The sequence below is a fragment of the Scomber japonicus genome, chromosome 11 (genome assembly GCF_027409825.1).
Source record: "Scomber japonicus isolate fScoJap1 chromosome 11, fScoJap1.pri, whole genome shotgun sequence".
In the NCBI taxonomy this organism is placed as follows: Eukaryota; Metazoa; Chordata; class Actinopteri; order Scombriformes; family Scombridae; genus Scomber; species Scomber japonicus.
Genome location: NC_070588.1, coordinates 22,324,267 through 22,349,817, shown reverse-complemented (window position 1 = coordinate 22,349,817; position 25,551 = coordinate 22,324,267). Strand labels below are relative to the sequence as shown.

The following is a 25,551-nucleotide window of genomic DNA, read 5'->3' as shown; positions in this document are numbered from 1 at the left end:
GATAACTGTAGTGGAGTAATAAGTACAATATTTCCATGTAATATGTAGTCAAGTAGAGGTACACACTTCACTCTGGCTGAAGGTCCCTCCGTAACGCACAATTACAATGTAAGTGATGGGGGCTGGTCCCATTCAAAATTCAGATTACTTTTAAATGTATTTCTGGTGGACACACTGTGTATTTTGTCTCTCATCACTTACATTGGAAGTGCATTTGAAGGGGCTCTTTTAGAGGCTTGTGTGACCATGAGGCATGATTACAGCAGGGAGAACCTCTTTCAGTCTTCATTTGGACACCTGACTGTTGTTTTAAGACATGAAAAAGTGTGTACCTGTCCTTTAAGTACAGTATTTCATTAAGAACTGTGCAGCTGAGTGCTCAGTGTGTCTCTCTTATTTGTGTTTGACAGTGTGAGGTGTGTAACACCACTCTGGGTCATATGAAAGCTGGGGACAGTATGTGGGTCTACAAACACATGGTGCACTGCGAACGGTGCTTTGAGGTCACCAGAGGTAAGAGAAGATAATAAAACATTCAGGTCTCCAATTTCCAGAACTTCAGTAAATTATTTTTTCTTTACGAAAACAACTTTAAACAACTATGTTTTTGTTTCCACAGAAAAATGGCGACGTTGAGTTTATCACAGAGCTTTGGAGGAGAAGAAACGCATGCGATTATCAATATGTTTTGGATGACACAAGTTTGACAAACTGATACTGTAGATCTTTTGATGTTTGGACAACAGACAATTATTAAGGTGGATGGATGTAACTGTTTAGTAACAATGCAGCTAGTTGTAACTGTTAACCAATTTAATATAGCATTTCTAATAGTCTCTGATGCCTGCAGTATCAAAGGGGAGTCATATATGTTACACAATAAGAGATATTGCAATATTTAGGGCCGGGGGCTTTTTCTGTGTGCAATAGAGGCAATCAATGCATTTTGATCTATCAATAAATCGTATATGTTTGCTATTTAATGTCTCTTATGTATGAATAATGATCAAAATTTTGGGTATATTTCATTCTGTTGATAGTAAAATTAAATTAAAATTAATATCAAATTTGTAATGATACATTCACTCTGTGATCATTTCACATGTAAACTACAAAGAACAAAATAAATCAGAAGAGATTTTCATTATTTGACAAAATGTAATTCTTCTCAAATTGTACTAATGAAATAAAAATGTTGAATAAAATTCAAAATGATTCCTTTTTAAGAGGTTTTAGTTGTATATGGGAATATTACATATCAAAATTTCTTCTCTGCCTTCAGTTATATCTAATATACAATTTATTTGCAAAAGTTCCTCCATATCTAAAAACACTACCAAACATAATACCAAAACTTACTAGAAATAAATCTAATTGGAGTACAAACTTAATTTAGTGCCTTTGCTGCACATTTGGTAGCAGTTAACTCTTCCATCTGGATGCTCGAGCTGCATGGAGCTGAATGAACAGACATTTTATGACACACATTCTGAAGTGGTTTGAAGTCTGGCCAGAATGTGACTTAAGATTTGGTGCTGGCTTCCTGAAAAATAAATATTTTACCAGTGCAGTTTCACAAGGCAACTGTAGCCTTGAGGGTGAGGATTGTGTGTTTCTATGTAATATTTTAATAAAGTTTAATATGACGACAAAAAAGCTAAATTTTGGTCTCCATACGCCACAGAAACTTCTTTCAGATTGTTACATTCAAGCCTAGTACAGTGTATCTTATTTCATCCATTCATTCCTGAGTTCACACTGACAGATTTTGAGGAGAACCTGCTTTTGCCAGAGTTAGAGCTGATGATAATTGACTGAATGTAAGGAAACAAGCTCAGATGCCAGTCTGATGGAGGCAGCATAGGCAAATATAGCATCTTATGCTAGAGAAGAGTTGTGTGACATGTTTTAATTTGGACAGAATTACAAAAATGCCATCTTTTGCCCATGATTTCATCCTGTTACATGTAAGACATCAACTATTTGACTGTACCCAGAGGATGTTTTCTTCTTGTGTCCCTTTTTTGATTGCTTGGTAAACTCATAAATGCATAATATATTTGCTCTATTTTAGTTTTGCTGCACATTGGGGTTATAATTGATTGACTGATAGTAAACTTAGCTATAATAGTATGTAGCGAGACTCATCTTTTTTTATTTCTAAAAGTTGGAGCCTTTCATAGTCAGTGTCATGAGTATGTGTTTGACTCTGGTTTCTGTTTGCATTTTATGCTTTTGTTGCTGTTTTACATAAAAATTTAGAAGAACCTACAGTGGCAAAAACGTGAAGCCCACTCTACAGCTTGTTTGGTTTGTCCATTCTGGGCTACTGTAAAAACATGGCACTCCAACATGGTGGCCTCCTAGGAAGAGGACCATGGATGTATTACAAGAGCTGGATAGGGCTCTGCCGCTAAGTCTTGCAGCCAATATTTCCCCAGTGGTTATTTGCAGTATTGCAGAAGAAATCATCCCGGCCTGTAAAACTGTTGACAGGACACATTGAACACCAAACAAGGTCAATTATGACTTTTTCTATTATGAATTTTTTATCCAAGTTTTGTTAAATTTTCCTCAAGCTGGGAACAAGATGTAAAAAAATATGTGACGTCATCACCATGTAAAGTCTATGGGCTGAGGGGGAACTCATATTCAGTGGGCCACACAATGTGGCAGTAAAACCCTGAAGATAAGAACTGTTTTTGGCATGTGTGCCAGCTGAGAATTTTTTATTGGACTGAATGGGTGCCATTTTCGGTCAAATGTCCAGCGGTTAGAAGAGGACCCCTACATAGATATAATAGGCTTAGTTCAAGGTATCAATGGCACAACCACTCTTATTATCAGGTGATTCTATATTAATCATATTCTGTTCCTGCAAGGTCTGTTCTGCAAGTTGCCAAGAAATTCTACACACTGGTCCTATAAAAAGGTGTTGGGTATAAAAATCTTAATTACATCCACCGTAATTCAAAAATAAAAACAAAGTCCAGAGGAAGCTCACATATAATATAATCACTTAACCTAAGCAGTGGTGTGATGGGAGTTGAACTCCGTGCCGCTGACCAATGAGACGCCGGATGTGCAGTCATCCCAGTAGCAGCAGCAGCAGCAGCATCAGTGTATGTGTGTAAGAGAGAGAGCGTGTGTGTGTGTGTGTGTTGTAGCCTGAATCTGGACACCCTCTCTAAATTGAACAGGACCCCTCTGCGAGCAGGCCGTGCATTTTACCCCTCTCAATGTGCTTTTTACCAAATGGAAGCAGAGGTGTTGAACCCCCAGATGATGGCAGACGTCAATGGCAACAATAAAATCACCAACGCGGAGCTGGAGGTGTTAAAGCTTCAGGAATTGGTCCGAAAATTAGAGAAGCAAAACGAACAATTGCGGACTCGAGCGAACGCTGTAAACAATTGCTCCATCGGCCCTCATGCCCAGACGTCGCTGTCGTGTCTGCACGGGGGTACAGCTTGTCCGACTGACACTTTCTCCAGCAAATATAGCATTTTGAGTCCGACTCAGTCGCATCCGTGTGCCACTGGACTCCGGGGATCAACGGAGGAGCCGTTCGCCTATTTCCAGCCGAGCTCGGTGTCTCCTGACGCGGTTGGGGAGGACAGCGGCGCCGCTGGACCCGCGACTGTTTTGGATGAGGTTGATGTTTTGGACCTCAACATCGTGCTCCCTGTCGGAGAGCCTGAGAGCTGGTAACTGCTCTGTTTTCATCTGCCACTCCATAGCAGCCACACATCAGGCTACTGTCTGTCTTTGTGAATTCACAATGAAAAATGACTGTCCCTGTGTGTCTCTGACCCTGATAGATGCTTTGTAGGCCACAGGATTGCCAACGACTACAATTTAGAGACATGATGTGTAATGCTAGCCTTCCATGTATCCTCATCTCATTGATCATATTATTGATTCCTCCAGTAGACTTGTAGGCACTGGCATACAGAATGACTTCAGGAGGAGAAAGAACAAAAACAGGGTTAACACAGGCTTTGGGCATCCCAGAATGCACTGTGCATGGGCATAGGTGTCTATTCAGAGTAAAACAGCACTGGGATGAAATTAGAAACAATGACCCCCTTCAGCTTGTGATCAAACAGCTTGGCTTTGTGTGTAGTGTTCAGCTCCATGGTGAACTACTTTAAAGCGCTGTATCTGCTGACTTAGGTATAGCTCACACACTGACACGCTGACTGCTCAACCGTCTCCAGATGTATGTATCTGATGTGATGATGTGGAAAATGTAGCACACAGCTTAATGCGAGATGGTATCCAACGTTCACCCGCACCCCGTTGGTATATTTCTCACTCCATTTATCCTAACTAATTGACCACAAAGTCAGTGTGACACTATGACCCAGTTGCCAAGTAAAGGGTCAGTTCTGCTTAGTCACAGGTGACACCTCTCTTTTTTAACAAGCCAATTAAATAGATTTTTAGCACTCCTGTGTAACATTGAGCTTATTGATTGGTTATCTTTCCCTGTATGTGAAACTGAGAAGCATGTTTTACCCTTTTTACTCACCGCTCACATATGTTCCACTGATAGCAAGCAGTCAATAATACTATGGTCCAGTTTCCAGTAATAAACTCCATTTGTCTTGTCTTGACCAGGACCTAGTTTTGTTGAAGGACTGTAGATTGCACAGTCAGTGCACAGTTTTATAAGAGATAGAACTAGCAATTATTTTCTATAATTGATCAATCTCTTTATTATTTTGTTTGAATAAAAACATTAAGAAAAAAATGCTCAGGACAGTTTCCTAGGGGTCAATGCAATGTCTTAAGATTGCTTGTTTTGTCTGACCAACAGTCCAAAGCATAAAGATTTTTAATTTAGTTTCATATATGATAAAGATGAGCAGCTAATTCTCACTTTTTAGAAGCTGGAACAAAAGAAATGTAATTATGTTTGCTTGATACATGACTAATTGATTGACCCTCCTGTATTTGTCTATGGCTGGCATATCCTATGCATTATTGCACTGAATGAAGCTATCACCACTTTTACATGTTCAATTTTATAGTAAAATGAATATGACCCTTAACACACAGTCTGATCTTTTTTTTTATGTTTTACATTTGGATAATATGAAAATCCCTCCCTTCCCAAAGCCACGGGATCCTTTGCTATAAAGTGTCCTTACTTCACTGGGCTGCTCAGCTGAGATATATTGCCACTGTAAAACGTTAAGTCCCGAAGGATCACTAACCGCTATTTCATGTGCCCATAGGTTGTTCCACAGATAAATAATGTCAGCTCTCTCTGTAAATTAACAATATAGTCTATGCTGTAAAGGTGTCAGGATTAAACTGTGGGTTGTGCTCCTTGTTTCAGGCTATATGTGACTCCCAAAGCCAAGCTGCAGGGTGAGTGTGTCCTCAGCCCTCTCCAGTGGTGCAGGCAGGTACTGGACCACCCGGGGCCCGAGGTGGAGCTGGCTAAGATGACTCTCTGTCACAGACTGGACCAAGGTACTGTTTATTCACCATCCAGATTAACAGGCTTTCATCTGAGGCCACATCTGGACATCTGTCTCTCTGGCTGCTGACATGTGATCATAAGCTGTAAGCACTTGATACAAAATGTCTCCATGTGCAGCAGGATTTCAGTGACAAGTTCTGAACCGTGGGAGCATTTCACTGCACACAGCTCTATTGTTTCTCTCGTTTGACCGTTTAAATCACTTGCTTATAAATTTATTGGTTGTAAAGTAGCAAACGACTTCTCACGGAGTGATTAATTCTCTGGCAGCAGACTTGGACTCACTCCCGTCAACACATATCAGTACCTCCAGAGAACAATTACAATCAGTTTGAGAGATTTGCTTCTCGGCAGATAGAAAAAAACAAATCCATTTGGAGGAACTCGTGCTGTGCCTTTAGATGGTATCACACTGTGTTAAGTGGAAGACAGTGTAGAACAGAGCAGAGAGGATTACAAAACTCTAGTCAGAGTATCACCATTACATTGCAACACCTACAAGTGGCTCCACACACTCCATCTACATGTTAGAAAAGCACAAATCAAGGTTAAACATTATTCATTTTAAATCTAAACTCACATTTTTTTAAATATTAAAGGAATAGTTGGGGAAGTATGCTTATTTTCCAGTAAATACATGAGAAGATTGATACCATATCACCCTCTCATCTAACTCCCAGCAGGCTAGTAAATAAATGCATTTCCCAGAATGTCAAATTAGTACTTTAATTACAAATACAGCTTTCAATGAATATACTTGCACATTAGTGTCCTGGTTTTGAATATATTTGGAATATACTGTCAAGTTTATGTCCACAGAACATAGTGAAACCTGTTTATTCACTTTCCTGTATACATGATTGTGATATTATCTTGGTCTCTGATTCTATGGTGGTGCAGGCATGTCTTTCACTCCTCCGCATCCAATAATTCTGACACTTCTGTGCAGTCTGAGTCACCAACAGTTGAGGATGAACCCACTTTGGTTTCTGCCTGGACTTTGCTGTAGATACCAGCCTGCTGGATTTAGCTTCTCCATCTCCATTAGCAACAGAAGAGGAGATGAAGACTCCAGCTAATCCAAAGCATTGTCACTGTCATACTTCATTACACAGTGTACTATCAGCATATATTTAGTTTTACTGACCAACTCCTATCCATACACACAGCAGACCTGAATAAAGTGATTACAGTCTGAAGCTTATTGGAGTTTCTCAAACAATGTAATGGCCTTATTTAGATTCCTATGACCCAAATATCATGTTTATACATGCTAACACATAACCAGTATACTACAAAAAACGATCTGGAGACTAGTGTGCTACAGAATAACATTTGCTGCCGGACCTAGTTTTCATATTGCGTGCTTTACAGTTTCTACACTTAGCAAGGGGATATGGTTACCATAGAAACCATGCTTAACTGGGTTTTGAGGCAGATTTGCCTAGCCCTCACTGCTCAAACATCCTGTACAAGAGACTCTTGTACTGTGAAAGCATGCACTTATGTGCAAGTATGAATATATACTGTGTGTGCTCTGATTTTAGAAGTCTCAGATCAATTATTTTCATATTATGGACCTGCTGTGTCCACACTTTTATCTAAAACTGCATGTTTGTAAGTGTTTGGAGGTTTGGATGTTCATTAGTGCGTGTGTGTACGGTTGAAGGTCCTCGTCTTTCTCTAAAGCCGTATTCAAGGAAGGTTGGCTCCACTCCTCCGGGTCATGAATACACTGTTGTCTCTGAGCTCCAGTAGCTGTTGTTTTTGTAACTTGCTGTGAATGCTAGTTTTATCCAGTAGTGGTTGAGCCTAATTGTGTTGGGAATGCCAAATGCTCCACTTGGTCAGGTGTGTGCCTCTCTGACTACCAATCAGTGGGGGTGAACCCAGTGTTTACACACTGAACACACATTATTTCATGCCAGTTCTGTTATTTCAGGCAAGGGTTACTCACTGTCAAACACTTTCTAATGAAGCACACTTGATTAAAGTTTATAGGTTGCAATTAATTGCTTCTTTAATGATTAAAACGTTTAATTAATGCCCCATAGATCAGTAATAAGTCATTAATTAGAACATTTGAGTTGATAGGCAAAGCACTCCAAAAGTTATCCATATCAATATTACCACTTATCTCCAAATGCCATTAAATGTTTTATCCATTATTAAAATAATCAGTAACCCTTTACTAAGTATATCTGATCATAATGCTGAAGGATAGAATGAATACAGCAGGGGAAAAAATAAATGTGTGCTCTATAAATGTAACCTTCACATCCCTAAGTAGACCATAGTAGATCTAATTCTAATTTTGGGAATGAGATGTAGCCTACATGCACAATCCCTGCTTATCCGAAGATCCCTCCAAAAAAAAAATCTGTAGTTTAGCCCAATAAGCTGCAGCGGTAAGCTAAACCTCGTCTTACAGTACCAGCCCATTCTGTCCGAGCTCTGACCAAATCATTTACAACATCAATACTGATATGTAAAGAGCAGATTAACATTTGGCCAGAGTGTTACTGTATAATCAATGTACTGCTTGTGTGCATGTTTGGGTATGTATGGATTTGTATGTGCTGCATGGTAAAGCAATCTGACTGACATGCCCTTTGCAATTTTGTGTCCAGCTAAGAGGTGGAGAGGAGTATCTTCTGTCCGTCCATACAGCTGCATAGAGGGACTTAATACCCTCAGCTGCCCTGTCCTGCCTTACACTAAACCTGCTGCACTAACCGAATCCCCAGGTAACACACATACTGGACATGATATACTACACATGTATATAACTCCTGCTAACCACACGATTATCACTCTAACACCTGTTGGGCTTCTGTGGATCATTTATAGATGTCAAAGTTTCTGATTTTACCTGATTTGTCTGTGCTTAGTTATCTAAAATGTTTTATTGGAGAGTAGAGAGGGACAGGAAATGAGGAAAGAGAGTCAGGAGCCAGATGGTCAGTGTTTAGGGATTTAACCTAGCCTAATATTCCCAAATTACTGAATTCATTATTATCCCCGTATTATCCTTACACTTGAATTGGTGAGGTGGATGTAGCCACCGTGATGTTGGTCCATTGGTTTGTGGACTCCCGTTAATAAGCCAGTGGAGTTGTCCCCTACTGGCCATTACAAAGAATGCAGGTTTAAGGCACTTCTTTATTCCCTTTACTTTCCAGACCCAGACCTACCTGCTCGGTTGATTGACAAAAAATGGAAAAAAATATTATTAGTTGCTTAGCATTAATAGTAATCAACTATCAGATGGATTGCAATGCAATCCTAGGGGTCTTATTGATCCCCTGACTTTTCCTCCAGCACCACCAAAAGATTCACATTTGTTGTTATGATTGAAATTTCTCCACAAGCCTCAGCATGTTAGCGTTTCACTTTGAGTATGTTAACATGCTCATGTTAGCATTTAGCTCAAAGCACTGCTAGCATGGCTTTCACATTTATATACATTCAGATCAGGAAGCTGCCCAGAAGAAAACACAGATTCACTTGTCTAACCTCCAGACCCCTGCTGCCCTCACTCTAAAATCTAATGTCTCAGCAACAGAGCAAATAGCAAAATGACACAAATGTACACAAACTGTACAAATAAAGGCTAACTGAATTACATTTTGGCCTAACTTTTAAAGTCTGTAAACTATAGAAATAATTATCTTCATCTCTTACATAGAAATTCTAAATGGACTGTATTACAACGCTTTCCTTTAACCTCACAGCTGTTCTTTTTATCATTCAAAGTAATAAGAAAACAGAGCCAAATGCATCTGTTGCTTCCAAAAGACTCTTGGAGCTCACAGTATAAACATAACCCAGATTCTTAAACAACCTGTTACTTACAGTTTACACTCAGATTACAGTAAATCTGAAAATGCTTGCAGGGCACAGATTAAAAGATCATGCCCTCAGACAGATGGTGACATGCAAACTCTCCCAGACAGAAATAATAATAATAGCCAATATGAAAGTTTTTTCTGCCTTTTCATACAAAAAATAAAATATACAAAATATACAAATATCAAAGAGTGAAGTTTGAGTTTTGCCATAATCAATGATTGAACCTCTTCTCTCTTTTTAATGTGTTTCTCTCCTTCCAAGCTCCATTGACGTCATCTGGTCAGTCTTTGCTCCACTCGACCCTCCCACTCAGGGCCAGCTGCAGCTTCAGTGACAGAGCGCCCACCTTCCTATCAAACTCAAATCTCCACAGTAAGATACACTGACAGCCTGTTTTATATGCACTGTCATGAACTGTCACCACCTAACCATCTGTAATGGATATACGATCACATGCTATCATACAGACTGCACATCTGCTGTGAAAACATCTTCTCTGTGTATTGTGACAGATGTGGCTCTTCTGTGTGTTTGTAGACATTGGTCGCCGTCATGCAGCAATCAGCCCCCAGTCTTCCGTGGACAGTGAAGTTGGTGTTTCTGAACTGGAAGATGACTCCATCTCTATGGGATACAAACTACAGGACATGACAGATGTGGAGGTCATGGCACGACTTCAGGAGGAGAGTGAGTAAACTATTTAATTGTCTAGTATGCTTTTTGGGAGAGTGAGAAAATAAGATATACCCCTTATGAAAAGGTGCTTGAAATCTGAAGTAATTAAATCACGACCACACACATTGCTACATACATTTTTTTCACCTGCTATGTAGTACTTCAGAGGTTAAGTTCCTTGGAAGAACAAAAACATATTCTTGTCTGCACGTTGTATTTATTAAATTCACATTTTGTACTACACTTACAGCACATTGTATCTACTGTTTAAGACCTGAGATAATGTGAATGACACCTAGCTATATAATACAACAATGATGATCACCACTCTGGACAGATTGAAATGGATTACTCTCTTATGTTGCTGATGTATGTCTAAAACCAAGATAAATGTTTGACCTTTAAACAGATGAACATGAGCAGGCAGCAGTATCTTGATGCCTGCTGTGTTGTTAAAGTATGCAGAGACTTCAGAAAAAAACTTTCTTGTAACACACTGGTCTACTCATTCAATAACCGAATAATGGATGAGGGGCGCCTCCAAGAGGACAAGTATCATATAAAGTATATGAGGTTTAGGGTCAGTGTTTCACATAGATAAATAGCATCACTCTGTCACCCTGTAGGTCTCCGACAGGACTATGCCTCTACCTCTACCTCTACCACAGCCAGTCGCCGCAGCTCCAGCTTCTCCATACACTCTCTCAGGCGTAGTGAAATGGATCTCGAGGAGGAGGACGAGGAAGATGAGGGGTACGACCAGCTCCCTCCTCCCCAGCCTCGATTGTTCCGCACAGGGTCTATGCAGCGGGGCAGCCTGCCCCACTCTCACACCTTCTCCAGTATCAGAGACTGCAGACGCAGCTCAATCACCCCACAGTATTCACTCAGTGGACTCTCCCAGTACTCTGGGAACTCCGGCCTGACCACAGAGACACACACAATATACAGGAATAGCACAGGTGAGTGTTTAAGAAACTCCTTGCTCCTTTGCAGATTCCATGTCGCCAAATATTTTTCATCCTTCTTCTTCTTTTTTGGGGTCATTGGGTTCTTTTTTTTCAATGAAATGAAAAATCCCAGAGTAAGACCATGAAGTTAAGCATCTTTGAAGAATTACCCACATTTCAGATGTCACTAATTTCTGACCAGCCTATTTTTGCTTGTGCCAAAAAGGATTAAGGGAGGGCTCTTGGTTACAGGATTTAAAGAGCATCCTCAGTTCAGGTCCATACTTCAGTCTACTCTGTTGTATCAGTTGTGTGACTGAATGATATTGTCGTCATGTCATGGATTTATCAGGACATTCACGCTTCACACACAGTTTTAGTTTGATCAAGTCTGAATTTTTCAAGGAATTGTTTGACATTTTGGGAAGTAAACTTATTTGCTTTCTTGCCAAGAGTTAGATGATATAATCAATACCCCTTTCATGTCTGTACCATAGATATGAAGCTGTAACTAACATCTGGTTAGCTTAGCTTTAGCTTAGCATAAAGACTTTGTTGGTTAGGTAACAGGCTATTTCTTGGAGCAGTGACTTTTCTATTCCCTAAAATATCAAACTGTTTAATGTTGGATATGTGGGTTAAATGCCTCTGAAGCTCCAAATGGAGTGGACAATACCTGACCTGTTTTGTTGATATGGTTACTTAGACAAACTACGGAGAAGCATGCCCAACCTGATTAGAGCTCCCAGCATGCCTAGTGTTCCCAGTGTTCCATGCCTGGTGTCCCCTGTCAACCCACCCTCCCACGGTCCTTCCTCCTTGCCAATGATGTCCTCCCTCCGGAGCAGCCAGAGCTTTGACTCGTCCAATGGGCTCGCAAGACTCCAGTCCTCGAGTAAGACACTTGTCCTCATGTCTACGAATAAATCACATCTCAGTGATATTCATGAGTAAATGTAGAGTGCTGTATGCTCTGAATCAAGGCAATATTACTACTTTCATGACACTTCTCTCTTGCTGTGTTTCAGTTCCTCCACCAGGCCAGCTGAGTCAGCGTGTCCAGAGTGTGGGCAATTTCCCCACTATTCCTCGACACCCCCTAAAAGCCACAGCTTACGTAAGTCCCACAGTCCTGCAGGGTCCCACCTCCACCTCCCTGTCCACCTCTGCTAGTCTACACTCCATCCCCAGCAGTGCTGCACTGCCTCAGCCCCTCAAACCCAGCAATAGCTTGGTACCTCAGCTACTAAAAGCCAACACCAACCAGTCGGCTGTTCCCCGCAGCTCGCTTCCTCGCCCAGCCTCCTTTGTAGGAATCAGTGGAGCTCAACGGCCGAGCAAAATCACCCAACCCACACGCAGGTACTGATGTTAGTTAGGTTAACTCATAAGATGTTTGTCTGAAAAGTAACATGTCTGGTCAGTTTGTGTGACATGTTTCAGTCTGTACTGTACATCATTGGATGTAGATTTTTTTATAAATGGATTGTAATATGTCAGATTTTGGTGAATCATGATGCATTTTAAAACTGTTCTAGTGTCTGAATATTTACACTGATTGTCCCAAAGAGCAAACTTTGAGTAATTAAAAGTAATTTGTTCCTGATACTTGGAGGGAACCGTGCATCTTTGTATTTTATTTTATTACAGCTGCTATATTCTATATATTTTTACTGTAAAATTGCCACATGTATATGAAAGGGGTCACTGTAATGACAAACCCGCAGAGGATTATTATCCAACTCTGCAATCCAGCTCTGCACAGCTTTATGGCTTCTTTCAACTCATTGTTTTTGTTTTCTGGCCCACAACTTTACTTTTTTGGTTTTCTCACACCACTAGTTTCCAGATGCAGTAGGCAGCTGTTTTCAATGGAAAAAGCCTTAAAATTTTGCTATTCACAGCCTACACAGGACCAAGTGGCACACAGACAAAGTTAGGAACTAGCTCGTAAACATAGTGAAGCATTTAGTAGCTAATGAGCCGAATATTTCCCTCAGGAGTTGGTGGACACTGAAAACAGAGCTGAAAGGAGAGTAAATATTGGAGTTAGATTCATCAAGTAGTCAGAAACACGACGCCAAATGAATGCTAATATTGCTCTGGATGTGTAAATGTTAACAAGGTTACTGTATAAACTATTGAGTGATAATGTGCCAGTGATGTGTTTACAGTGTTTACAGCATAAACATTTAGTTAATGTAGTTTAAAATTAGATATTTAATCAACTTGTTTGTCTCCTCCTGCAGTTTGCTGACTCCCCCAAAGAGCCTGGCCTCCCTGAGTGCCCTGAGGGATGGCAGCTGGAAAGATGGCTGCTACTAAATCCAAATAAACTGACATTCAAGAGGTATACAGGGTAGCACTGGATGGGACCCAATTGATTGACACAGTTTCTGTCTGGAGGGCCCAGTCTTGGGCTGTGACCCAAGAGAAAGTGACTGTTAATCTTTTTAAAAAGCACTACTCTTGACTGAGGGACAAAGTAGAGACTGAGAGCAGTATGGGTCCAGCAGGCTGGATCTTGACCTAACTACCTGCTGAAACACAGACTGGCACACTTTGAAACAACCTGGCAATATTCTAGTAATCAGTTGTTAAATGTGAACTGGATCCTCTTTGATATGTGTTTTTTGATTTGTCATTGTGGATAATTAAGGTGTTCATTCAATAGAATGAAAACTTCTCTCTACCTGAAAAAACGATAGTCCATGCTTTTGTACAATGCTCTGTATGATTTCATATGACTAATTATGACTTAATTTTTTGTCAGACTCTGGTGTCAGATATGAACCCGAAACTGGAATTTTACATCCTGTGCCTGTTTAAAAGTAGTGTATTCATGTCCATTATATTTATTGACCTGACCTCGCAGCACTTTTTATCAGAATTATGATTAACACGTTAAAATCTTTGTTTCTTAAGTAAAATGTGACAATTTGTTAATGTAAATGTACACACATTATCCTTTGGCTAGGTTCTTTTCATTATTGTTTACATGACGGCTGAGATTTTTAATGTTCTTTGATAAACATAATTGCTGCAATGATATTGCACATAGAGCCCTGATGCTTTTTATGGATGATGAGAATTTAAAGAGGAGGTGAATTTTTAAAGTGAATAAAAGCCTTTCAGAGAATTTTGTGTTTTTGCAGTCTTTTTCAAAACACAATTATTTGGATTAAAGGATCAAAGAAATTAATTTCTCAGTTAGTTGACATTCATGATCTTCAGATGGTTATTGTGCTGTAATAGGCTGACATTTTTCAGTCATGATGTACTTTTTGAGTACATGAGTGACATCATTATTTTTTCACAGTAATAAACAAAAAGTTTCTGTAAGTGTGTATCTGAACAGCTAGTTTTCATTCAAAGAGAATATTAGTCACAGTTACTCTCAACACTGTCCAACTTCTATATGTGCAACTTGAAAATGATTTGGCCAGATAATATTGAGTTTTCTAGAATAAGATGGTGAGGACACAGTATAGATACTCTTGTTTACCAGTTGTAGCAGATGGGGGCAGTTTAACCTGACAGTTGTTAGCTCCACAAGGGACCTTAGAGCTGTAACTAATGTTTAACAGCTTAGTGTGTTGATTTGGAATCTCCCCAGTAACACTCTCCACGCTCATTTTTGGCCTACTGTACTGCAGGGTGAGTGATAAGACTGATCTGCTATTTGGAATATTTTGGACTGTAAATGCAAGTTTATTAAACTGCAATCACTGACATTGAAGCAGAGATTTATAATCGTTATTAAGTGTAAGACCTGCACTACTGATTTTTGTGGAATTTGAGATAATGCCCAACAAAGCCCAAGAGGTATGTATGTTTACTTATTTCTTTCTTTCATTACTAATTTCTTATATCTTTAAATACAGTTAAAATATTTCACTGGTAGTGATTTTGCTTTTTTTTTCCTTTCTAGGATGCTGTAATCAATCTGAAGACGCTGCAGGAGATTTCTAGGCAGCTTGGTTTTGAGTGGACAGTCCTGGCATATGAGCTTGGCTTCAACAGAACTGAGATAGGGCGCTTCCACACTAAATCCACAGAGAAGAGTGTCCAGGCCAGGATCATGTTGGAAAACTGGTATGTGTGTGAGTCTTGATTATAGTGTGATCATACTTAAACAAAGTACTATACTACTTAAACACAGTGCATACATAGGTTAATTGCCTCGAGTAACACCAGATTATTTAACTTCTTATTATCTGTATCATTGAGAAAGAATGGATCATTTACAATTAAAATTCTTTATAGATTAAATAGGGCGCACATGAATTGGACATATGTTACTCAGCTGTTCATCACTCTCCACAGGTATGAGAGGTCATGGGACAAGCCCAATAAGACCAAGCTGCTGCAAGATGGACTGGAACGAGCAGGCAGGAGGGACCTGGCTGAAAGGTTGCGCTGCCTCCACTGGGGCCACCAGAAGCTAAGCCGCAGGGTGGAGCTGCCTTCTGCCTTCCCCTTCCTCATCACAGTCCACAAGACCATTCACAACAAAGATGGGCTTCGCAGGATCAATGATCTCAACCCTAGATACTAGATACACCTGAAGCTGTGACTACATTCATGTTACTCACTTACTTTACAATTCAAAACCATGTACATAAGCTGCACTGCACACTGAAAGTGACATACTGTATGTCACTGAGGAAACAAATGAAATGAATGGAACATATAGTAGTATACAGTATATACATCAGTTGCGCCATGTTTAATGTCTTGTCATACATTAAAGCTTCACAATAAAGATGAAAAGCAAGTTTGCAAGACCCACGTTGAATTCAAATTTTTAAGGTGGATGGATGGATGGATGATGGATGGATGGTAAGTAGGTAGTAGGTAGGTAGATAGATAGATAGATAGATAGATAGATAGATAGATAGATAGATAGATAGATAGCAGAGCAGCCCTGTGCAAGTAAAATTGTTACTTATATAGGTAGAAGTGCAGGAGTTCCTGGAAGTATAGTAGATCACACAGGGGTTGTTTATTTGAATCTATCAATGGATATACAGTACAGTATATTCAGTATGTTTAGAATAATGTTTCAGAGTAAAAAGGCATTTGATGACGCTGTAAAATGTGTATATTAAACTGTTAACTGTATAACTTGTAAGGCCAGCAAGGTTTAGAAAGGTTATGGGTAAATCTTTTAATCTAGTTAAAGCCCTGCACAGCCACACAGAGCTCTAATTAGACCAACCAAGTCAACAGTCAGAGAGAAGCCAGTCAAGCACTGTCTTTATGTGCCCACACACTTCTGACAGGAGACCTGATAAATGAAGTCACCTGTGATGTGCAGGCTGATTCCAGGTGAGGTGGTGGTTAGATAAGAATATCAAATGAATGGATTTCACTCATCCAACAAATTTAAGCATCAAACAAATGACATTTCATCATGCACCATGCACACAAATATGGAATATGAATTTGATTAAATTATTTAATTTTTAATGTATACAGCTCTCAATCGACCCAGTTTCCAGCCTATCAGAGACCCTAACCCTTTCTTATCAAGCTTGTATGAGTGCGCAGTGGCCTAATTTTTTTCCCCCTCTGCCGCTTTCTGCGAAAGCCCGCCCTACTCTACCTCTGATTGGATATTACTTGTTGCCTTTGTTTTTTTTTAGGTTCAGGCCAGAGCAGTATGATTGATTAAATGTGGGGCACGAATGTCATTGAGAGCCAATCATAGCCAGAGTGGGGGCGGGTCTTCGCACAATGCGGGTGGGGTTAAAACAAAAAACAACCGCCGTACACTGAACCAGAGCGGAAGTGAGGAGAGATTGACTCCAAAATTAACGCTGACATATCTTTTCAATTTTGTGTTAAAGAGAGACTAATTCAAGTAATGAGTAGTGTAATAATAAAGAACTGCTTTGCACTCTCTAGAAAATCGTATTGGGTTTGCTTCGGGAATAAAACTATGATTAATCGCTGGAGCAGTCTTGTTTGTAATTGTATAATTTTATTTTGGCAATCACTCCCGGAAGATGTTTTTTTCACCCTGGAGATTTTGACAGTTATTTTTTACGAGAGCTGCCGTCTGTTTCACTCAGTAGAGATCATACAACTGACCAGCAAAGCAAAGAAAAATGGATACGTCTCCCTCTGTATCTTTCGTCGTATAATTAGTGGATTATCTCAGAGTCAGACGAGACATTATGTTCATTGTGAGGGTGAGAACTGTTGGTTTGCAGACACACGGGCGACCGCTGAGCCACTAGCTGGTAATGTATTTCTCGCAGCATGTGTTGTATTTTCGTGTATAAGCTGCGGATGTGTCACTATCGGCGCACAGAGCCTTTGGTGTTTCCGAGTGTTGTCAACCGCATGACAGCGGACTATTTGAAGCCTTCACCCCCAACGTGAAATAAAAAGCTCAGTCTCTCAGCGAAGTTTGCAGCAATGGCTTCGGCGCTGAGTTGCTTCAGTGGTCCCGAGGTGCTAGAGGACGTGAATCACGCCCCGGGTTTGATGAGGGAACTGAAATTACTCTACGACTGTCGGCTTCTTGGGGACGTTACTATCGGGGTGGAGAGTGATGAGGAGTCGCTGGAGCCCGGCGGAGAGTCCACCAGAAGTGACATTGACCGGCTGTTTCTATGCAGCCGCAACGTCCTCGCCTCCGCCAGCCCCTACTTCAAAAGCATGTTCACCGGGGGGCTGAATGAGAGCATGCAGGATAGGGTGGTCATCCGCGGGGTGGACGCTGAGTCCATGTCGGTCATCATCGACTATTGTTACACAGGCAGGGTGACCATCACGGAGAACAACGTGCAGAGGCTGTACGCTGCGTCAAATATGCTGCAGCTGGAGTACATCAGGAAAGCCTGCTCCAGCTTCATGACAAGGAGGCTGGACCTCTCCAACTGTGTGGGGATTTTGAAATTTGCAGATACGTATGACAACCCTGAGCTGAAGGAGAATGCACGAGCCTTCATAGCCAGGAACTTCAGCCAGCTGTGTAATGGAGGGGAGCTTTGTGAGTTGGATTTGATGCAGCTGAAGGAGTTGCTGTCTCTGGACACTTTGGACGTGGACTGTGAGAGGAAGGTGTGCTCTGCTGCTTTACAGTGGATAGAAGCGAATGCACTGCAAAAAAAGGACTCAGAGGATGCATTACACGCATTGAAGTGTGTTCGGTGGAACTTGTTTACTGAGAAGGACAAGTGTTACCTGGAAGGGCTCATGACCAGGCCTTTAATTGAGAAATACCTTGAGTCCTTCTTCAACAGGTCTACGGAAGACGGCTGTAGCATGTCTGCAGCTGTGGACGTACCAAAACACAGAATAGGAGTGAGTGCTAAAGAAATGATTCTCTTCTTTGGCCTACCTAATGACAACATAATGTGCTGTGACCCTTACTCAGAGGACCTGTATTTCATGGCTCCTCCCCTTGAAGATCTCAGTAGTCAGGACTACAAGCGCTCCACCATGGAGTCCTTAATTGCCTGTGCCACCCCTGAAAACAACCTGTATCTAGCCTCCCACCTTTCAAAACATTTCTGGCTGTATAACCCTGTGCTCAACAGCTGGCAGGAGCTGGCAGAGAGGCCACTGGGGAGGATACACTCTGGGATGGGCTACCTCAATGGCCACGTGTATCTCCTGGGAGGAAGGAACCCAGTGACGGACACCAGACTAAAGGAGGTCGAGTGTTACAGCGTCCAGAGGAACCAGTGGACGTTCGTGGCTCCTCTGCCTCATTCTTTAGGTAAAATGCAGGTGGTGGCATTGAACGACCATCTTTATGTGGTGAACAAAAGAAGAATGCTTTGCTATGACCCTAAGAGGAACCGCTGGCGGCACTGTGGCTCACTGAGACGAGACAAGCTTCACAAGGCCTGCGTTTTTCAGGACCAGATCATCTGTGTGTGTGACATCCCTGTGGTAAAAGCCTATAGTCCCACCAGAGGGGAATGGAGGAGGCTGGGTGACATTCCTATTGACAGCCGTGCTCTTAATTACCAGGTGATACAGCACAACAACAAGTTGCTCCTGCTCACACAGACTCTGCTGCAGCACAACAAGAACAGGGTCCTCATCCATGAATATGACCCAGGCAGAGACACCTGGAAGAACGTCATGGCAGTGTACGTGTCCACCCTGGGACCGGTGTGTGTTTCGACACGGGTGTACCCGGTGTGCCTCGGCTCTGCTCACAGCTTCTCTACAGAGGAGGATGATGACAGCGGCTCCAGTGCAGACTGGGACTTCGATGGACTGACGGATGCAGACTCTGACTCTGGCAGTTCTAGCTCGTTCTCAGATGAAAACTGGTAGCAAAGTGTGCCACTGTGTCAAAGAACTATTACATTTATTTATAATTTAATGAATTGTACAGGGTTCTATCTGTCAGGAGAGATCGCAGATCTATATTCAACTCAGTATTAAAGCCAGTCATGTACAGTAGAAACACAAGCTGATCAGAAGTGGGAATATTTTCTTTCATATCTTGTCATCAGTCTGGCTATGAGATGATTCACATAAGAAGGACAGAAGGAAATGATCAGAACTGGTTTCAGTAATACTTCTCTCTTTTTTCACATAGTGAGCGCAGATGCCTAGAGAGAGTGTGAAGACTCTTGTTTGCTCAATTACTCAAGACAAATACATGATAGAAACGCACTGATCCACAATAGCATTGCATATTAATGAGGGCAGCTGAATTTTTTAAGTAGACATTTTCTTAGAATTGGAGGAATTGTGAGAGATGAGGGTAACAATGTGGGAAGAAATTTAAATTGAGAGCATCTTTTCATAGCAGATATTTTTAACCTGTCAAACACATGTTACTAATAACATACTTAATAGTTGAATTGCATTGCAATAATTCATATTATGAATGAAATGCCTGCTGTGAAAATACATGTGAATCTAACCCAAGTGTGCTTTGATGTGCCCAAAATTAATGTTGATAATTGATTGATTTTATTATTTATTAAGGAAGCAAAATGTGGAGCACAAGGTGAGGACCTGTACTTTTGACAGGAAGGATGAAAATAACTGGTAATGCTCATTAGGGAAACACATCAGTCATATACAAAATATGAAGAATCCTGTCTTGAGTTCATTCTCGGTATAGCAGGAGCACATTGTGGGCTTTGTATGTAAAATCTCTGGCAGTTACATTTGTTTTTGCCTTCAAAAGTGGTTAATCTGTAATGCAGGCCTTTTGTAAATAATTACTACACTCCAAAACACAAGCTGCAATACCCGAGTTATGTCATTTAAGTACACTTTTAAGACTGGTCAAAGCCCATTTTGAGCAACAGAAGGCCTATATATGAGTGCCCTTTAAATGTTTTAAGACTGAACAGTGTCTGATATAAAGAGAGAAACCGCTTGACTACTTGAACACACCTGCTTCTGTTCTGTGTAAATCAATGACTGACTTTTTATTTAGATGTCAGGCAGCTTAAGTGCCTCGTGTTTATGACTGAAAACACAACAGGTCATTTACAGGGCTATCTAATTTGCTGTCCTTTATACACCAAACAGTCATAACATTTAAAAAAAAAAAAAATCAGTTCTGACACTCACTTGTCCAGTGTAGGTGTTTTTGTTTGTGGACAGTGGTCAGCATGGGTGCACTGACTGGTCTGCAGCATCAAGCTGGGATGCACGGTCTGTCATAGCTAACATTGACTTTTTCAGTCACTTGTGTTACTGTAGCTCTTCTGTGGGATTGGACCAAATGGGTAAGCCTTCACTTCCCACATGCATCAATGAGTTTGCGTGCCCATAACTCTGTCGCAGGTTCATAGGTTGTCCTTCCATGGACCACTTTTGATAGGCACTGACCACTCACTGCATACAGGGAAGACCCCCACAAGACCTGCTGTTTTGAAGAACGTCTGACTAGGTCATCTAGCCATCACAGTTTGGCCCTTGTCAAAGTCGCTTCCAACACATCAACTTCAAGAACTGACTCTTCACTTGCTGCCTAATATATCCAACCTCCTTGTGACAGGTGCCATTTTAATAAGATAATCAATGTTATTGACTTCGCTTGGCAGTGGTTTTTATTTTTTTGGCTGATCGGTGTATGTGGTTGATGCACATGAAGATGTCATACAGCTGTGTTGTGATACCCATTATGAAATGTAAATGCCAATGTACTGTACACTGACTCAGGTTAAGGCTTCAGTAAAAGCCTGTGTGCCAGATTGATTTGAAACGGTTTTATTGCGTGTATGTATGTGTTTTCGTATCTGTATTATTTTTAAGTTGACATTTATGTTATTATCGGAAACCAAGATTCACAAAGTTTTGATAGTATTGTTTGGTACTGGTGAATTGTTTTTAGTTGCAGGACAATTTATCTGCATGTGATATGTGTTGCAAAGCCATTCAGGTTTCCACAACCTCCCTCACACACTCCCCCATACCATCAGGTTATTTGTTTCTAATGTGTCTGCCCTCATTGATATAAATGTGGTGAACAACACACGGAAACACCCATCGTTATAAAGCAATTACACAAACTACAGCCTCTAAAATAACCATTCAGTTGAATCAACACCTCTGAAACAGTATCAACCTTATCATGAGGGACAATTAGTTGTATTAGATTCAGCTAGGTGTAACTAATATACTGGCTAATGAGTGTCACTGTTTTCTCTCTTGGTACATTTGAGCTCACGGATAGTTGAAGTGTTACTTTATTCTATTTTTTGACGTGTGTGTGCTTGTGTGTGTGTGTGTGTAAAGAGGAAGGAGTAGGGGTTTCACTTTTTAAATTGTAAACATCTACCAGTCACGGATAAATGATTAAATTAAACAGTCACTCATTAGTAAATCATTGATTTTTTTCTAAAATCTACCGGTCGCTTTCATATTTTATCAGCATTTGGCTGGTGCCTGGTGCTTATTACCTACTCTGCGTAGTAGGCTTAACAAACAGGGTCTGGATTATAATGATGTTTTTTTTGTGTTTGTGTCAAATAAACCTTTGTGAGTCTGATACAGAAGAGAGGTTTTTTTTTTTCATCAGAAAGCAAGGTCACATAGCACAGAGGTACACAATATAAAATACAGAAGTGCAGAGAATGTATTCAACTTGATAGTATTAGTATTTATTGAAATATAACATATAACAATTTTAAATAGCCTAAGGAAATGTATAATAACAAGGTTTATCATTTGTTCTCACTATTTTGTTTTAAGAACTCGTAGACACAGTGGTGCAACATGGCGGCCTCTGTGGAAGATACAGTATAAAGGACTCATTCTGAGGTAAACAAAACTATTTTTAATATACACTAATTAAAACATAAGATTTAGGACTATTGTCTTCCATTTCCTATCAAGTCTTTTAAAAATAGAGAATAAAACAATAACAGTATTAATAAAATGGGAATTGAAGGTCAAATAAAAGAATAAATCTAAACAAACAATTACAAACAGATTGAAATTGATAGAAAATAGAAGAGCCCTCAGTGACCCCGGCAGTGTATAGAGAGTGATTCACGTTAAAGCTTGTCTGTATCTGTATAAGTGTGCTTTAGGAATGGATTTTTTTTTAAAAAGAAGGAAGTAATTTATCTGTTATTACTATATTGTAAAGGTTTTTGGCCCCTATTGACATAATAACACGATATCTACTGAAGACGTGAGCTGCTCAACAGCGACATCTGTTGGCGGTGATTTCACGATTCTCGCGAGGTTTAGGCACCGCTCAGTCTCCAGACTGCGAGAAGATGAGCGATGGCAATAGAAAACAAACCTGGTGAGGTATTTGACACAGTTTTCAGTCGAAATGACTCTTTAGAGCTGTCGTCGCATCACGACTGCGATACTGCGCAAGCTCGAGTTTTTAAGATAATAGTTATAGGAGATTCAAATGTGGGGAAGACGTGTTTAACTTACAGGTTCTGCGGTGGCACTTTCCTGAAGAACCCAGAGGCAACCATCGGGGTAGATTTTAGAGAGAGGACGCTGGAGCTCGATGGAGAGAATATCAAGGTGAGAGGACATAAAACACAGACATATGCTGTAGCACAAATACACATTCCAGTGTCTGGAAAAACAGCTAATTGTCTATTTAAAGGCTGTGCATTATAGGTATTACTCCATCACAAATCACAGGCCCACCCCTAGATCTGAGAAATGACTGTATGGAAGGCTACATGTCCTTATAGGTAATAATAAAATAGATGCAGTGGATATTATACTACTAGAATAAAATATGTAGTACAAATGTCATTCCCAAAGCTTTATTTGCTTCACATGTAATATTGCCTTCAAGACTGAGTACTGATGCTTCATATATCATGCTGATCCTAAATAATTGTGTTTATTTAAATTAAGACATAAATATGGTTGTTTAGCCAAAGTCTGATTGAGCTCTATTGTTCTCTAAAAAGGATTAAAAGCACATAAGTGAGCCCCAGCGGTACACTGGGTGACATGCTCTTTCATCACCATCAACACAGTGCACCATGGTTTAATTTGAATCAGTCCCACATACGCCATCCTGTGGCAGTAACTACTCATTAGTGCACCACATTTGTGGCTAAAAAATATCACCAAAAAATTGCACTTTTTACTCATGTTTAAGGAACATTTGCTAAAAAACTGCAGTTCCCAACCCCGTTGCCGTTTTGAAAAATAAAACTATTTGTGACCCAAGTCAGAAAGTATTCAGAGACGGTGGGTCTCTGAGGGTTAAATCAATGTGTGTTTCTTTTGTGCCAGCTGCAGATTTGGGATACGGCAGGTCAGGAGCGTTTCAGGAAGAGCATGGTGGAACACTACTACCGCAGCGCCCATGCCGTCATCTTCGTGTATGACGTGACCAGCCTCATTTCTTTTGAGAGCATCCCCGAATGGATCGAGGAGTGCACCCGTCACGCCGTGGGGCCCTTGGTGCCCCGTATCATTGTAGGGAACAAGTGTGACCTGAGGGAGCGCCGGGAAGTGCCCACATCAGCTGCCCAGTGTCTAGCTGACAGCTACAACTTCCCACTGTTTGAGACTTCAGCCAAGGAGCCTTCTGAGAAGGAACACGTCGATGCCATCTTCCTGACTTTGGCTTATAGACTGAAGAGCCACAAACCTCTGAGACTGAAGCAGCCCAGTGAGAGCAATTTAAGGCATCTGTGGAACCAGAGAGAGCAGGAAGCAGCAACTTGTCAGTGCTGAGGTCACTTACATCCTGTTTTGGATGGATTCGCTCAGAGCGTGTCAGAAGGTCATTAGAGCTTTCATTAACAACATGGGTGCCGTCCTTATATTAAGACTGTATTCAGAAAGGCCTCATATGATCATGAGAAAGAAAAGGAAGAAGCTACCTGTGACTACATTTTTTCTGCCTGCTGTTATGCACATATAGTGACAGTGTAGGCCAGCAAGTTTGCACAATATTTAATCAACATTTCAATGAAATGCATGTAATGATAAGGAGGGATGCAAAATATTTTTGGCTCAAACTGCACATAAAATCAATTTGAGTTAGAGAAACAAATGATATGCAATCAGCCATCTAGCAGCACTTACCCACAGTATTCAACTCAGACAGTGAATTAAAGGGAAGATAGATTACAGTGTGAGTAAAGGGACCAATAAGGTAAACTGAAACTGTGAACAAAACTGTGCAATCATTGTATTCAACAAATGTTTTAAAATTACATTTCAGTTCTTAAAAGTATAACTACTTTGGGAATTAAGGTGCTGTTGTGGAATGCACATCTCTTAAACACAAATATGATCATAACCAGCTTTATTTTCAGCTCAGTCACCTACACACTCCAGGAGCAGTAATGACAGCATGTACCTGTCTTTTTGAACAAATTGCAAAATCCAAACAGTGATTCAGTAGTCCTTGAAATTCATGTGTTTCCACAAGGTAACTGATGATGTGAAATCAAATTATAACTGACTGATACATGTGATGCATGTAAAGCTGCAAGAAAATAAAAATGGTTTTATCAGTATTATCATTTCAATTATTGAGGTTGCTGGTTGCACATGTTTGTTTGGTGTGATGAGTATGAGGGCAGTGCTGGATATACTCTATGCTACCTTGATCTACATTGCTCAGTCAGACAACACACTGAATTTCCTAACACACTATTCTTTCCTCTAATGGAAAACTATTTGTTGCAGAATACATTTTCTGTGATTCATCTGTTTATGTTTTACTCAGTTAACTTCTAATGTCCATGCCTAAAGCCGAGCATCAACATAAATTATTTTCTGTTTAGAAATCAATTCAAGGTTTCAGTTTCATTGACACATTTTTACACATAAATTTTACACAAATAATAACTATTTTATTGTTCTTTTATTTTGTTTATTCCATTCTATTTGTCCTATTTTGGAATATTTTAATGTTCACAAAAAAGTCTCACCACAAAGGACATTCAATAGCAATAATTTATCCGGAGCTTTGACCATATTAGAGATGCGAACATCCTCGGCTGTAATTGGACTTAATCAAGATACCATGGAAGTACTATAATAGGATATTATATGAGGGAGATGCTCAAATATGATGTCCTTTTTGATCTCATCCGTGTTGGTTTACATTTTAAATCTTAATGTGTTTTACTGCCG

The 25,551-nt window shown here is 40.3% G+C and overlaps 4 protein-coding genes across 6 annotated transcripts; all 4 read left to right on the top strand.

Annotated features, from left to right (window-relative positions):
* Window positions 1-3,255: 3,255 nt before the first annotated feature.
* On the top strand, window positions 3,256-13,296 carry slain1a (SLAIN motif family, member 1a). Of its 2 annotated transcripts, XM_053328653.1 has the most exons (9): window positions 3,256-3,707; window positions 5,348-5,484; window positions 8,125-8,241; window positions 9,608-9,718; window positions 9,884-10,033; window positions 10,648-10,983; window positions 11,678-11,866; window positions 12,000-12,333; window positions 13,221-13,296. In XM_053328653.1, the coding sequence occupies exons 1-9, from the start codon at window positions 3,256-3,258 to the stop codon at window positions 13,294-13,296; spliced, it is 1,902 nt and encodes a 633-aa protein (XP_053184628.1). The 2 variants fall into 2 exon arrangements, with proteins under 2 accessions (XP_053184628.1, XP_053184629.1); XM_053328654.1 differs by lacking the exons at window positions 3,256-3,707; window positions 5,348-5,484; window positions 8,125-8,241; window positions 9,608-9,718; window positions 10,648-10,983 and having other exon boundaries at window positions 9,973-10,033.
* Window positions 13,297-14,775: 1,479 nt separating this feature from the next.
* wu:fc50b12 (uncharacterized protein LOC103911624 homolog) lies at window positions 14,776-15,529 on the top strand. Its single transcript, XM_053328273.1, has 3 exons — window positions 14,776-14,796; window positions 14,903-15,066; window positions 15,298-15,529. Exons 1-3 carry the CDS (start codon window positions 14,776-14,778, stop codon window positions 15,527-15,529), a joined length of 417 nt encoding a protein of 138 aa, XP_053184248.1.
* Window positions 15,530-17,089: 1,560 nt separating this feature from the next.
* On the top strand, window positions 17,090-19,376 carry kbtbd7 (kelch repeat and BTB (POZ) domain containing 7). The gene has a single exon (XM_053328652.1). The coding sequence runs from the start codon at window positions 17,398-17,400 to the stop codon at window positions 19,273-19,275; it is 1,878 nt and encodes a 625-aa protein (XP_053184627.1). The 5' UTR covers window positions 17,090-17,397; the 3' UTR covers window positions 19,276-19,376.
* A 3,289-nt stretch (window positions 19,377-22,665) lies between these two features.
* Window positions 22,666-24,792, top strand: zgc:101559 (Ras-related protein Rab-33B-like). 2 transcript variants are annotated; one of them, XM_053328665.1, is made up of 2 exons: window positions 22,666-22,959; window positions 23,698-24,792. In XM_053328665.1, exons 1-2 carry the CDS (start codon window positions 22,702-22,704, stop codon window positions 24,136-24,138), a joined length of 699 nt encoding a protein of 232 aa, XP_053184640.1. In that variant the 5' UTR covers window positions 22,666-22,701; the 3' UTR covers window positions 24,139-24,792. The 2 variants fall into 2 exon arrangements, with proteins under 2 accessions (XP_053184640.1, XP_053184639.1); XM_053328664.1 differs by having other exon boundaries at window positions 23,692-24,792.
* The last annotated feature ends 759 nt before the right edge of the window (window positions 24,793-25,551 follow it).